At 63.4% G+C, this 13,064-nt stretch overlaps 3 protein-coding genes across 3 annotated transcripts in view; 1 reads left to right on the top strand and 2 right to left on the bottom strand.

Annotated features, from left to right (window-relative positions):
- EMIHUDRAFT_95150 (hypothetical protein) overlaps window positions 1-6,557 on the bottom strand; it is a gene marked incomplete at both ends in the record, with an annotated part of 7,369 nt that extends 812 nt beyond the window's left edge. Inside the window, 3 exons of the mRNA XM_005794335.1 lie at window positions 1,736-2,227; window positions 4,240-4,735; window positions 5,959-6,557. Of these exons, the coding sequence (XP_005794392.1) occupies window positions 1,736-2,227; window positions 4,240-4,735; window positions 5,959-6,557 (1,587 nt within the window). The remainder of the gene's footprint in view (window positions 1-1,735; window positions 2,228-4,239; window positions 4,736-5,958) is intronic.
- A 3,698-nt stretch (window positions 6,558-10,255) lies between these two features.
- Window positions 10,256-11,090, bottom strand: EMIHUDRAFT_349342 (hypothetical protein; the record flags this gene model as incomplete). Its single annotated transcript, XM_005794334.1, is given in 4 exon segments — window positions 10,256-10,769; window positions 10,792-10,852; window positions 10,925-11,009; window positions 11,028-11,090. Coding segments are annotated over 4 exon segments (229 nt in total), but the record flags the coding sequence as incomplete, so codon positions are not given.
- A 593-nt stretch (window positions 11,091-11,683) lies between these two features.
- EMIHUDRAFT_194585 (hypothetical protein) overlaps window positions 11,684-13,064 on the top strand; it is a gene marked incomplete at both ends in the record, with an annotated part of 2,944 nt that continues 1,563 nt past the window's right edge. The window contains 3 exons of the mRNA XM_005794333.1: window positions 11,684-11,828; window positions 11,911-12,093; window positions 12,663-13,043. Of these exons, the coding sequence (XP_005794390.1) occupies window positions 11,684-11,828; window positions 11,911-12,093; window positions 12,663-13,043 (709 nt within the window). The remainder of the gene's footprint in view (window positions 11,829-11,910; window positions 12,094-12,662; window positions 13,044-13,064) is intronic.

The raw sequence follows: 13,064 nt of genomic DNA, 5'->3' as shown, positions 1-13,064 counted from the left end.
GTGCCCTGAAGAACGCCTACCACATAGCGGGGGACTCTGCGCAAGGAGGGGTTGGGAACCCAAGGTTGGGGTTCTGGGTGGTGGGCCCAATGAGGGGGGGAGGGCGGGGTCCTGTGGGGGTGAAATGTTGCGCGGCGAATTCGAGCCTACCCCCTCGCCGCGCCGATCCTCACGCGGAGGGTAAAACCCTGTGGGACAAAACCCCTCCGCGGTCGGCTGTCTTCAGAGTGGACCCCCCCCTCCCCAGCCTCCCCTGTTCGTTTTTCGCACCCCCCCCCCCGCTCCCCATCGGTGACTCGCGAAGGACACGGACACTCGGGGTGGGGGGGGAGGGGTCCCCCAGAGAGGGGGCTTTGGGGCCTTGTTGAGTCAATCTCCCCCCCAGAGGGGCCTCGTTGGGTCGATCTCTGGCCGATCTCGTGTCAATCTCGTGTCGATCTCGTGTCGATCTCGGGTCGATCTCGGGTCGATCTCGGGTCAATCTCGGGTCAATCTCGGGTCGATCTCGGGTCGATCTCGGTTCGATCCCGGGTCCATCTCGGGTCGATCTCGGGTCACGTCGTGCGGCGTAATGAGGCGAGATGAGGTGAGATGAGGCGAGATGAGGCGAGATGAGGCGAGATGAGGCGAGATGAGGCGAGATGAGGCGAGGCGAGGCGAGATTAGACGAGATGGGGCGAGATAGGCGAGATGGAGCGGGATATCGCGAGGTGCAGCCAGCTCCTGCCTGGATGGAGTCAGGATAATGCCTGGGAAGATTCTGATTGGTGCCTGAAGGGGGCTAGGTATGCCTGGAAGGAGCCAGGTTGATGCCTTGAGGCCTTGAGGGAGTCGGCTTGAGGCCTTGAGGGATCCATATCTGGATCCCTCACGGCCTCAAGCCGACTCTCTGGTTCTTCTGGTTCCTCTCGGCGACGCCCAATGCGTGCGCCGGCGTGGGGAGTGTGCGTGCGCGCGCGTGTGTGAGATGAGGATTGTGGCAGGCTGGCTGCTGCTGATGTGGGCAAGTGTGCTCTGTGTGCGGCGCTGCGCTGGCGTGCGATGCGCGCGTGCTGTGCGCGTGTGCGTGTTGGAATCGCGCGTGCGTCTGCGTGTGCTGCGCGCGCGCCGGCGTGTGCTGTGCGCTGTGCTCTGTTGTGCGCCTGTTTGTGCAGCTGGGAGGCGCAGCTTTGGCTGGCAGGGCTGCGCGGTGGGCTGCGGCGTGCTGCGGGTGGTCGCGCGCCTGCCTGATGGTGTACGGCGGCCGCGCAGCCCGCCCGACCGGGTCGTCGGCGGCCCAGGGCGCGAGCATGCGGTCGGCGCTGCATGTGAGGCTGCTGCGCGGCTGGCGCGTATGTTTCCGTGTGGTGAGGGACGCGCGTATGTGTTCACGCTGCGGGCGCGGGCGGGCGCGGGGGGCGGCGCGGTCTCACCGCGGTCCGACGTCGGTTGGTCTTCGGCGTGGCGAGGGCGGGCGCGCAGAGAGGCCTTGCCGCCATCGCGTTGCCGCGAAGGAAAAAGAATTACCAATCAATACGGTGATTTTGAACTCTCTAGATTGACCAGCTCACACTGATGAGCGGAACGAGACAGGCAAGAGAGCTCACACGCCATGTCACACGCGTCACGGGGAGGGGAGGGGTTGCTTGCGCTTGGCTTCCAGCAGTTCGCTCCGCTGCTGGTCAAGCCGCATATCGGCCAGCGACGGGCGCGTGTTTGTGCTCCGCCCAGCTCGTCGGTTCTGGGAGGCCGACACCTTGATCGGATTGCGGATCCGCTCCTGTCGCTCGCGCTTCTTGCGCCCTTCTGCGAGCAGCCCCTCCATGCACGCGTTCAGGTCCTCGCGCTCGGCGAGAAGCTCGGTGAACTCGTCGATCCCGATCTCGCCGCCTCGGGCCTCGAAGTTGCTTCGCAGCTCCTCCGCCTGCGAGGGATCGAATCCTGCGCGCAGGGCCGCCTGGAGCATCTCTCCAAAGTCGATGCTGCCAGAGCTGTCGTTGTCAATGAGCCCGAAGACTTGGGCAATCTCGGCACGGCGGGCGACGGCCTCGTGGCGCCGCGCACGCCGCGCGAGCCCATCCTCGTGCTCGCGCACGGTTGCGAGGAGATCAAGATGTTGCGCGCGGGACAGCTTTGGGTAGTGCAGCGCCAGCACCTCCTCAAAGTTGTGGAACGCTGCGTGGCCCGAGACGAAGAAGGTGTTGCGCTTGGCGAGCGCGCGCTGGTGGATGACGTACAGCTCGAGGACCTGCCTTCGTCGGGCCCAGGCACCCCGCTGTGTTAGTGGCTGCCGGCTCGAGCTCTTCCGCTGCTGCCTAGGCGCCGGTGGCGAGTGCGGCCTCTCACCTCGCGCATGACCCGGCTCGTTCCTTGTGGATGGCAAAAAGTTTGGCAGCGAGATCGAGCCGCGCAACTTGCGCTCCTGAGCGTCCAGTAGCCGAAGAAGCGCAACATCTGCATTCACCTCGCGGGCCGGCCTTCTTTCCTCGGGATCGGCGCGTCGGTAGTGGGCGGCGCTCTGTGCTCGGGCCCCGGCCCTCACCATTACGGGAGAGCGATGCGCCGGCGCGGAGGCGGCGGGACGGTCGTCTCGGCGTGAAGGCCTGGGTGCGAGTAGTGCGGACGCGTCCCCGACCTGCCTGCGGTAAGGCCAGGATCCCCGTACGGCAGGCTCCTCGGCGGCACGACCCCTCACGCCCTTCGGCAGTGGCGGGCGGTGGCACGCGGATGTCTTCTCAGGAGCAAAGTTGTGCCTAGCTGCGTCACAGCGTTGTTGCTCGAGCCTCAAATATGCTGCTACCTCGAGTTTCACATCTGCTTGGACGTCTCGGATACGCTGCAACTGCATGACGGCTCCTTCTAAACAGCCCTCCGCTGGCCCAGCTCGCCCTCGAACACAGATGGGCGGCGTGTAACCGCCAGGATCACGATATCGACCTCGACCCGTGATGGAAGTTTTAGATCAAGCACCTTCTCCCTCAAGCCCATTCTTTTGGTGTGTTTGTGGTGATGGCCTGTTCGACTGTGTCATCTCTGCGGCCTACCTACCTCCTGACTGTTGGTGCAGGTGAACCTTCTTTTCTACTCGAGTACCGGGCAGGATTGAGAGCAGCCTCGCTAGATAGAAGTCGAAGGATTGTTAGCAGCACTCCTCGCCATCGTAGCATCTCTGTTGCATCTCATAGTTGCATTCCAAGGTTGCGCCAACTTTGCGTGTCAGCCAATGAGGAGGAACCGAGACCAAGGATTAGATGCTCGAGACGCCCCCGAGCGTCTTGCCGCATGGGGCCGGCTTCGGCCGAACGCAGCCCAACATCGCTCCCGCCTTTAGCCGGCCGCCTCCGCCGGCCCCCAGCCATCGTGGCCAGCCCTTCCACCTCCCTGGCCAGTCCTTCTTCCGGCCGATGGCACGGCCGCCTGCCCCACGCCGCATCAGCGGCCACTTACGAGGATGATAATGCAACATCGTGTACCTGCCATTGCCTGCCGCCACGCTGGTGGCACAGGCTGCGGGGCACCGCCTGCTCCGCTGAGCTGGGCATATTACCAGCCAGCACCCACAGTCTCTGACAGTGTGTGCGGATGTGTGGCTCTTTTGTGTGTGTGTTTATATGATTTTTTCTTATGGCTGGTGGCGCCTGTATCGGTGCAGCGTTGGACCTACTCGGGGCGTTATCGCACGGTCGCCTTCTGGGGTTGTCAACCTTGTCATCTTCGGCGCGCTCGCCAGCGCGCGCGGGCGCGCGCCCCCCGCCGAGCGAGCGGCGAGCGGGGCGCGCTGTGCGTGACGCGAGATGTTGAGTTCAGATCGCTGCCCTTACCCACGCTCCTCTTCTCGCTTTTGAGTTCGGGCTGTGTGGGCCGCGCTTTCTAGCCGGGGGGGTGGCGCGTGGGCTGAAGGCGAATATACGAGGAGAGTCCAAGTAATACCGTGTCACCGTCGTGGCGCGCGCGGGTTTGAGCACAAGTTCGGCGGGCGCGTGCGAGCATGAGACGTCCACAGTCCCGTCTCGCCATCACCCCGCCCACAGAAGGGAAGAGCGGCAATCACTGCCGCACTCCCACTCGCTGGCCGCACATGCCCATGCCCTAGCCGGTGCCAGAGAAGGGCGGCGGCGGCGGCGGCGGTGAGCGCGCGCGGCTGGCCGAGGAGGTCTTGGGCGGCGAGACGCCAAAGACGTGCGGCGCGTGCCTGCAGAGGAGCCTTGCGGACGCCTCCGTCCACGGCGCGGGTCTCGACGCCACCGGCTGCGTGAGCACCTGCAGCCCGCCCACCGTCCGGAAGATGGACGAGCAGCGTGAGGAAACGTCGAGAATCTCGTGACCGCTGGGTGGCTGGAGTTCGAAGGGGACGCCACCCGCGCTTCCCTGGCCGGAGTAGCGCACCGACCGGCCGTGCGACGTGTCGAAGCGGACGGCGGTCAGCAGCTCGCCGGCCTCGCCACTCACCCTCGTGAGGAATTCACCGGGAGAGAGGCAGAGCGGCTCGCGCCACGTTCCAGATGCGACGCCACCGTGCGTTCGTTTGGTGCCGTCAGAGAAAAGGAAGGCGATGCAGCTCACGTGCTGGGCCGTCTTGACGTGCACCGCTGTGAGCCGCACCGTGTCGCAGAGCCGCTGGAAGTCGGAGCGGGCCTCGCTGGCGATGACATCGAGAACCTCGTAGGGCAGCGCTGGAGCCGCCGGCGCGAGAGCCTGCGCCTGGGCCTGCGAGAGCGCGTCCAGCGGATCCGCGCTGCCCGAGGTTCCGGGGCTCCTATACGCCATTTTCTGCAAGGAGGCGCCAACAGGGGAAAAATATGTGCGTGCCCGCGAGCAGGGAAGAGGACCGCCGCAAGCGGCGTGGCGTGGGGCGGTTGAGCGTCCCTCCGGGGGCCCCTCTGCGCCGGGGAGGCGTTGTTGGAGGCTAGGACGCAAGCGTCCGTCGCCTTTTTCAAACTCGGGTCCCACTCCGCTACGCTCCGACCCGAATTTGGGGGGCCATGAAGTTTAAGGTGTTGCTGCGCAAAAGGGGTGGCGCGCGGGCGGGCGGCGCGGCGGCGCCGAAAAGAAGCACTCACTAGTCACAAGAGGTAAGTGAAGTCATAATGTTAATGGGACACCAATCCTCACTCCTCACACTCCATGCACTGTAGAGAGGAATGAGCGGCCACGTAGGCACCACAGCTGGTACTGGCGCGTTGAGCACGGCTCGCGCGATGCGGTCCACTCGTGACTCTCCGTTCGGATCGAAGCTCGGCAAGATCACGTGCTGATGCAGCTCAGAGATGCGCTCACTGGCATGTTGACGAGAAGAGCGTTCTCCAGAGCATTGCATCCACTTTGCGTATGTAATCCCTTGCTCCGTCTCGCCGCCTGGCACTGGTCGAAAGCCAAGTACGGTCATGGTTGCGCGCCCGAGCTGCCAATGATCACAGCAGTATCCCGGCGCAGCAAAGGCCCAGGAGGGCTGGTCGGTGGTAGCAGAGCGCATCTCAAGCCCGCAGCAGCGGGTGGGGCCATACCTAGGTTGCCAGGAAGTGGAGGGCCGCAGAGGGTTCCGCCGCGCCATCTCTTCCTGCAGGGATCGCTCGGCGTCCCTCCACTTCGATGGCGGCCCCTCTGCGGCCCGACGGCAGCAATCGTGGACGTAGTTATCATAGGTGAGGTGCGAGGATAGCCATCTCGGGATGGTAGTGGTGCTTGCACAGTGCGCCTTGCCGCTGGTTGAGGTCGACGAGCGCCTTGAGAATGTGGTGTTTGGTCCGCCCGTCATTCGTGCAGAGGTACGGCAACGCAAAGTTTGGTGGTAGCACACACGTGTCGCAGCCGCCCAGGGGCCGGTGCCCAATCCACTGGTTTCGCTGCGGGCACCACCACGGCGTTTCGATGCTGTGTCGGCTGTTGAAAAGATAATGGTTCCAGAAGTTCGAACTTGATCCACCCGTCGAAAAGAATGCCTCACCCCATCGGCCGTTCCAGCCATGCCAGTTGGCACACTGTCGCTCGAGGGGCATGCCACCGACGAGGTTGAGCTCGTTGCCGAGGTACTGTGCCCGCTCTTTGTCGAATCGCCGCTCGCCGAGGCCTGCCAGCTGCATGTGGGAAATGAGGGCCAGATTGCACTCGACGTGTCGCGAGTCAGGCTCCTTTGCAAAGCCAGGTGGGGCGTAGAAGACGGAACGCCACCACAGCCGGCGCCCGTGCATTTGCAACCGTGACTCCATGATGGCGAGCACGCGCCGAATCAGCAACCACGGAGGAAGTAGCCCCTCACTCCCTCGTCCACCCATACCCTCTAGCCGCCAATCTGCAAAGATTGAATTGGGTTCGAGAGTTTGATCGCAGGTCAATGCCTTTGTGTCATCCCACCGCGAGCGAAGCCAGTTCCATTCTCGAGAGAGTCCGCTTGCATCATCCTCTGCTGACAACTGCACCTGAATCTCTAGCCACCTTGACGGGTCGCCCTCGAAGACTTCAGCTGTGAGGTACGCTGGCCAGTCAAGCTTGGGGCCGTTCCACACAGCATAGAAGGGCTCTGCTTTGCCATGCTCGCCGTCCCAATCCTGGCGTGCCGCCTCCGCCTCTGCGTCGTACATGATCCCGCTGGATCTTCCTGACTCAAAGCGGCTCTTGACGTCTTCGAGATGTGGCACAGGTAGGCTGATGGGTGGCAAACGCGGCAATGAAGGCAGAGCTGCTGCGTCCCTTGCATCTGCCTCGCCACGTCCGTCGCACAAGTGCATGAGCCGGCAATCCGATGGGCTCGTGTGAGGCTCGAAAATTGGCTGCTCGCAGTGCGGGCCGTGGCACTGGAAATTGTGCAACCATTCTGGGCTGTCAACAATCATACGTGCACCGTCCTCCCCCGCCAATTTATACGCCACCCCCCAGAGTTGCGGGCACATCTGCAGCTGCTCATGTCGGCGCCGCTCAAAGCCCAACACCATCGGCTTAAAGGGAACGAGCCCATCGGCGCCCACTGCTCCCAACAGAGTTGCCGCCATTGCGCCTGCGCGTGACTCGAGGATCGAAGCCTGCGCCTCTTCGTGGGGCAACAGCGCCGTGGAAGCCGCGTTGGTGGCAGCACGACTAGCAGCAGCTGCATCGCGATAGCTGTCACGGTGGCCTTGGCGATCCGTCTCCTGCTGCTGCGCGCTCTCGCGCCGGGCCTGCGCACGCCTCTCATTCCCGCCTGTCCAGCCGTCCCACTTTTTCTTCATTTTATTGAATGATGTATACTCCTGGTCCCAGGTCGGCTCGCCGGAAATCTGCAGGTACCAGCAGTAGGGCGCCGTGCCGGGCCCTCGCTCTTTGCAGTGGCGCAGGCTGGGGTACGGGTGCTGTGCAGCATTGTCCTTGGTGATGCGCGGCCACGTACGGCCAGTATTGTCGACCAGCACCGGCTCCCCGCTCATGCTCGATGAGAGAGGGGAGTGGCACAAAAAGCCGTCGGTCGTCCCCCCGAACGGACGGATTAGGGACGCATCCTTTCTGCATGCCCGGGCGCCGTGTTGACCGCCGGACGAGAAGTTTGCGTCGCCGAACGAAAATCCCACGATATGCACGAATTTTAATTATATTTTTTTCGTGTGGGGGTATGTCATGTAGTTGCCAATGGTACCGCGTCTGCGACGCGGGCGCCTTGCGGGCAGAGCCCTTAGCCACCCTTATGTCTTGCGCGGTCAAAAACCGCGGCAAGACCGAGGTGGGTTGTTGTCGGCAAATCAAGACACAGAGCTCAGATCAGAATCACAGCGGGAGGAAAGCGGCCGGTGGCGAGTCGCAATTCCTGGGGTCCTCGTGGCGAGGTGCTGCTCACCGACGAACATCTCCGCGATGATGATGATGCAGCCGACCGAGGGCCCAACTTGAGAATCGTGCTTTTTGGGTTGGGTTGGGTTGTTGGCCCGCGTTGGGTTGTTCCGCGTGAGGTTGGGTCGTCGGCGCGAAGGGTGAGGTCTCGACCGCCGCCGCTCACGCCAGCGGACGGCCACCATCGGTGTTTTTGGCTTCGCCACCGTCCAAGGCGTGCGCCATGCGCTCGCCGGCATCGAGCGAGCAACGTGATCGACCGAGCGGCTTGCTGTGTGGACGCCTTCTTCTGGCTCTCGTCGAGAGCGTTTTGCGTCCCGGCGGGTGGGAGAATATGTGTCGTCTGATGTGTCACTGTGTGCGTCACGCCCCCCACAGCAAATCGGTTTTTGCCCTTAACTAGTGCCGTTTTCGTTGGCCCAATTTTCGCTTAACTTGGTCGGTTTGAGCACTATTTCAGCCCAAGGCCCACAGCAAATGGGTGAAAACCTGCCTGCACGAGCGAGTTTTTGGCTTCATCGGTCGTCCCGTGACTGATCGCGCCGCCGCGTTGCACATTGGACACATGCTCTCGCGCGTGGCGCTGACGGGGACTATTGTGCGCCTCGCCGAGGCGCACAATAGTCCTTAGTCTGACAACGGCCAGTTCTGTCATCCTGGTGCTCAAGGAAACGGAAGCGGCGAAAGCCGACGGTCGGTAGGAATGGGGCTCCCGGCCAGATTTGGGCTTGGGAGTGGGCTGCGTCGAGTTTTGGATCTCGACGCGCGTCGAGAATAGTGCGATTTATCGTGGCCCATTTTTCGCTTGACCTCGGTGGGAAATCGCACTATTTAAGGGCAAAAACCGATTTGCTGTGGGGGGCGTCACATCGGTCTTGATAACAAGCACGGTCGATCCGTCGAAGCGATACACTCGTTCCTATCACGCTGGAAGGCTTGCACGGAGCTCTGTGCCGGCACACAGCAGAGCCGTGCGGCAAGAAGAGCTCGATGGGGAGCGAGAACTGCCAGAGGTGCTCACCCAGGTTTCAACCACGTTCGGCAGCGAGCGCGAGGTGGTGGGCAACCCGCGGCGCCGCGAAGAACAAGAACAACGAGGCGCCTCAAGATGCAGCTCGTGCGTCGTCGTCGATCCCAAACTAGCTTAGGGGAGTTAGAGTTGTGAACCATGACGGCTCACGACAAGGTCATCCGTAATAATTGTTCTAATAAGTAGAAGAAATTATCGGCTTTACGGACATCGTGCGGAAGTCCGCCTTGATGCGGTCAGTTCCCCCCAGGTTTGACCGCGCAGCTCGCAAGACTCGTCGAGCACTCGCAGCCTTTCTGTGCCTCTGAGCTCTGACTCTGACAGCGAGCATCGAGCGCCTCCCTCGCGAGCGCCGGATTCCTGTGCGCCCGCGAGCGGCCCAGCCTGCCCCCCCGCTCCCCCCCGACCGACTGAGGCCGCCGGCTGCATGTGACCATCCTCCTGGTCGGCGATCAAGGCTGTCCTTGCGGTGCTTCACCGACGATGACGAGCTCTCGCCAATCATGGGAATCGAGCGCTTAGCCGCACGGCAGATCACGGCCGGTCCAAGCGCGAAGTTTCGCCCGTCGCGTCCGATTAGCTTCACGGACGTTGTCGTGAACACATCGTGGGGGCTCCGTATCTCATCATATCCACGTGTTTCTCCTGGTATCTCCCGGTATCTCCCGGTATCCCGCCATATCCCGCCATATGCCATATCCCGCCGCGGATACCGCGAAAAAAATCGTCCACACCAGGGATGCTTTTTATTCCGCAGAGGCCCCTTATTTGAGAGAGAGATCTCTTCTTATTTGTTCTTCTCTCTACAAGGGAGAGCGAGACTCATCATTTAGAGAATGTGGGAGGGCCGAGCCCGGGACCGCGTGAGCGCTGCAGTCCTGCAGTCACACACACACGCGCGCTTGGGTACGCGCCGGTGGAACTCGTGTTTAATTGAACGAGGCAGGCAGGGGGGTTTGGGCAGCAAGGTGCATCGGGTTCAAATCACACAAAGTCTGGAACGATTTCAACGCACGGGCGCACGGCCCCTCAGCCCAAAACTCCCCCTGACTCCCCCAAGCCTCAACCGGGTTAAAGCACACAGGCAGGCGCCAGACCCTCCCCCACACACACCTCCCGCACGAACAGGTACGAATAGGGACACAGGAACGGCACAGCTCAACGGTCTCTCTTTCGCTACGTGTTCGACGTCGTCGAACAACGTTCGACCATGGCACTGTTCACAGCCTTGTTATTGAGAAGAAAATACCTCCTATGGGCTATGGCGCTGTGCGCTGGCCTGTGAGAGGTTGAGGTGCTCACAGCGCGCGCGGACGGCCGTTCTGCGACTCCCGCTCCGCTGGACTTTTGTAAAGCACGCTTGTGGCAAGTTACAGACGCTAGTATCGACCTCAGGGACCCAAACATGAATTAATAATTAAGGCTCAAAACATAGTCGAACAACCGTCGAACAAACAGGTCGAACAACGAAAAGAGACTAGTGCGACCGCTAGACGGCGGTCTCCGCCGGCCCCAAGGCTGCCCAGCCCCAGTACCACACCGGCCACGTATACCGTGGCGCTGGAGTCGGTCAGTGAGGCACTAGACGGGCTACGGAACCATGCGCGCGCCGGCCGGACAGGCTGCGCGCAGGGGCCGCGCCGCCTCGATTTCGCACCTCCGCTCCGCGGCCGGCTGAGGGGCTAGCTCGCCCGGCGACAAGCCCAGCCATCGCCCAGCGCCCCGTATCGACGGGGGGCACGCAAAAAAACCGCACCTACGACTAGGGTGAGCACGTGAGGGCGTCGGTGTCGGCCGCGGGCACGCTGCGAGGAGGGCGCCGGGGGGAGCATGGGAGATGCACCACCGCTCGACGAAGACGCGCCCGACGAAGCCCTGCTAGCGGAGGATGGTCGATCCTCACCTACTAGTGTCGGGCGTGTGCGAAAAAGAGCGCAAATCGGAGCTCAACTCGCGCGCGGCTGGGAAAGGGGTGTGGCACTTCTCCGAAGGCGCCTCGCGAGGAGCTGCTGCTGCCTCCAAACGCGCTCGGGCAGCACGTCGGCGCGCCTGCGGGGTTGGGGAGGTGAAACTAGGCTTGCTGGCACGCGCATCCCGCACCACCCCCACGTCCGCGCGCACCATGCCGCCATCCCACCTCACAGCCAAGCGCCATCGCCGTCGGACGCGGCGACGCCGAGCGGTGGCCTCGCAGACGACGAGCGCGATGATGCCGCCGCGCCGCCGGGGTGGCCGGCGCGTGCCAGCCGCTGGCCCGTCCAGCGTGGCGGGACCGGCTCGCCCATCCTGGCCGGCGCGCTTGCCGACGCGAGAAGATCGCGCGACAGGGCAAAAAGTGGCAAAATCGCCCTGTTTGCCAACCCTTCACGGCGACTTCACGGCGGAACGAGTCGGATCGACGACTCGCCGCCTGCACCAGCGTGTGCGCCTTGCAATTCTATACAGAATCGATGAAATGAACTCGGGGGCACGGGACGCGGCACAAACGGGGCACAAACGCCAGGCTACAAAGACGGGGTACAGAATCGATACTTGGTACGTCCTCTCAATCGCTCGTGGAGAGGAGCTACGGCCATTCTCCACTTGTGTTCGACGATGTCGAACATTGTTCGACATCGTCGAACACGATCGAGTAACCGTCAACGGCAGAAATCCCACCTGCACACATCCACTCACCTGTCGCACGAACGGGTTCCCAGAGCCGGACGCAGGAACGGCACTGGCCAAAACACACCCACACCTGACGCACGAACAGGTAGGAACCGGACGAAGGAATGGCAGAGACACACACCCAGCCGAGGCAAGTCAGAACTCAGAAGGCCCCGTTGTTCACGCACCCCGCGAAGTTTCCAGGCAGCGCCGACCTGCGCCGAGCTGCCGATGTGCGACCTCATCGAGCCATCCACGACCATGGACGATCTTCCGGAGGAGTGCCTCGTCCACATCGCTTGCCAGCTGCGGTCGGTGCGTGACCTTGGCGCCGCGGCGCAAGCGAGCAAGCTTTTCCGCGACGTCTTCTACTCGGGTGCCGCGACCATCTGTCCGCCCTCACGCCCTCACCTCGCTGAATCGGCGTCACACCCGCCCTGCCTTCCCCGTGCTCACAGACTTTGTGTGGCGCGCCCTGTGCGTCGCCGGAAAACATGGCGCGTCGTTAGACTTCAGCGAGAATGTGCTCGGCTCGTTTTCGCACCCCGACGCGAAGCCGACAGCACGAGGCGCCGCTGCGGGCGTCGAGCGGCAGTCGTCCGCATCTGGACAGCCGTGGCGCGAGGTGTACCGCACCACGAGTGAGTCGCTCTCCTCGACGGTCTGTGTCGACAGCGGGCGCGGATATGCAAAGTGTGGCCTCGCCTCGCCTCGAGCTCTTCTCCACTCGCCGCTCCTCTTGACTCGCACTGCCGCTGCCGCTGCCCCTCTCTCTCTCCCCCTTCACCCCCTCTCTCCCTTCCTCCCTCTCTCCCTTCCTCCCTCTCTCCCTTCCTCCCTCTCTCCCTTCCTCCCTCTCTCCCTTCCTCCCTCTCTCCCTTCCTCCCTCTCTCCCTTCCTCTCTCCCTCCCGCCCTCCCTCCCTCCTCCCCTCCCCCCCTTCCCACCTTATCGCGCCGCCCCCACTCCCGCCTGACCACACGCGCCTCGCAGGTACGGCCTCGCCTCGTCGCGCGCGCCGGCTGTCCTCCAGATCTGCCAGCCAGGCTCTCCCTTCCTCACTGCTTGCTGCCTCTCTCCTCGCTGCCGCCTCCCTCCCTCCTCACTGCCGCCTCTCTCCCCACCTCCCTCCCCCTCTCTCCCTCCTCACCGCCGCCTCTCTCTCCCCGCCTCCCTCCCTCCTCACTGCCGCCTCTCCTCTGCCGCGCCAGGACAAGAGTGCACGCAGGCGTCGCTGCTTGGCACGGCGATGCAGCGGCTCGGCCTCAGGCGCGCCACGCTCCCCGCATACTCCGCCATCGTCTCGGAGCCGTTCAAGTACGCGGGCGACCAGGACCGCGGCTTCAGCGCCCCCGGCCGCCGAGGGCGCGAGGCTTGTCGGGCAGACACCGAGCAGCAGCTGCTGCACGGCTTTGGCGTGCGCAGGCTCGCGCACCCTTCCCCGCCTCTCCTTCTTCCTCGGACCGAGGCTGGGCCCCTCAGCAGGCTCGCCATCGTCGACTCGGCCTCGCTCTGCCTCTTCTCCCACCGGCTCACCTCCGGCGTCGTCGTCAACATCGGGTTCGGTGAGGCCTTCCTCGCGCACATCGGAGGTCCCGCCACCCCTCACCCGT

Source organism: Emiliania huxleyi, assembly GCF_000372725.1.
Source record: "Emiliania huxleyi CCMP1516 unplaced genomic scaffold EMIHUscaffold_1, whole genome shotgun sequence".
NCBI classification, from domain to species: domain Eukaryota; phylum Haptophyta; order Isochrysidales; family Noelaerhabdaceae; genus Emiliania; species Emiliania huxleyi.
The sequence above is the reverse complement of the archived record's forward strand: the minus strand, read 5'-3'. Positions and strand labels throughout refer to the sequence as shown.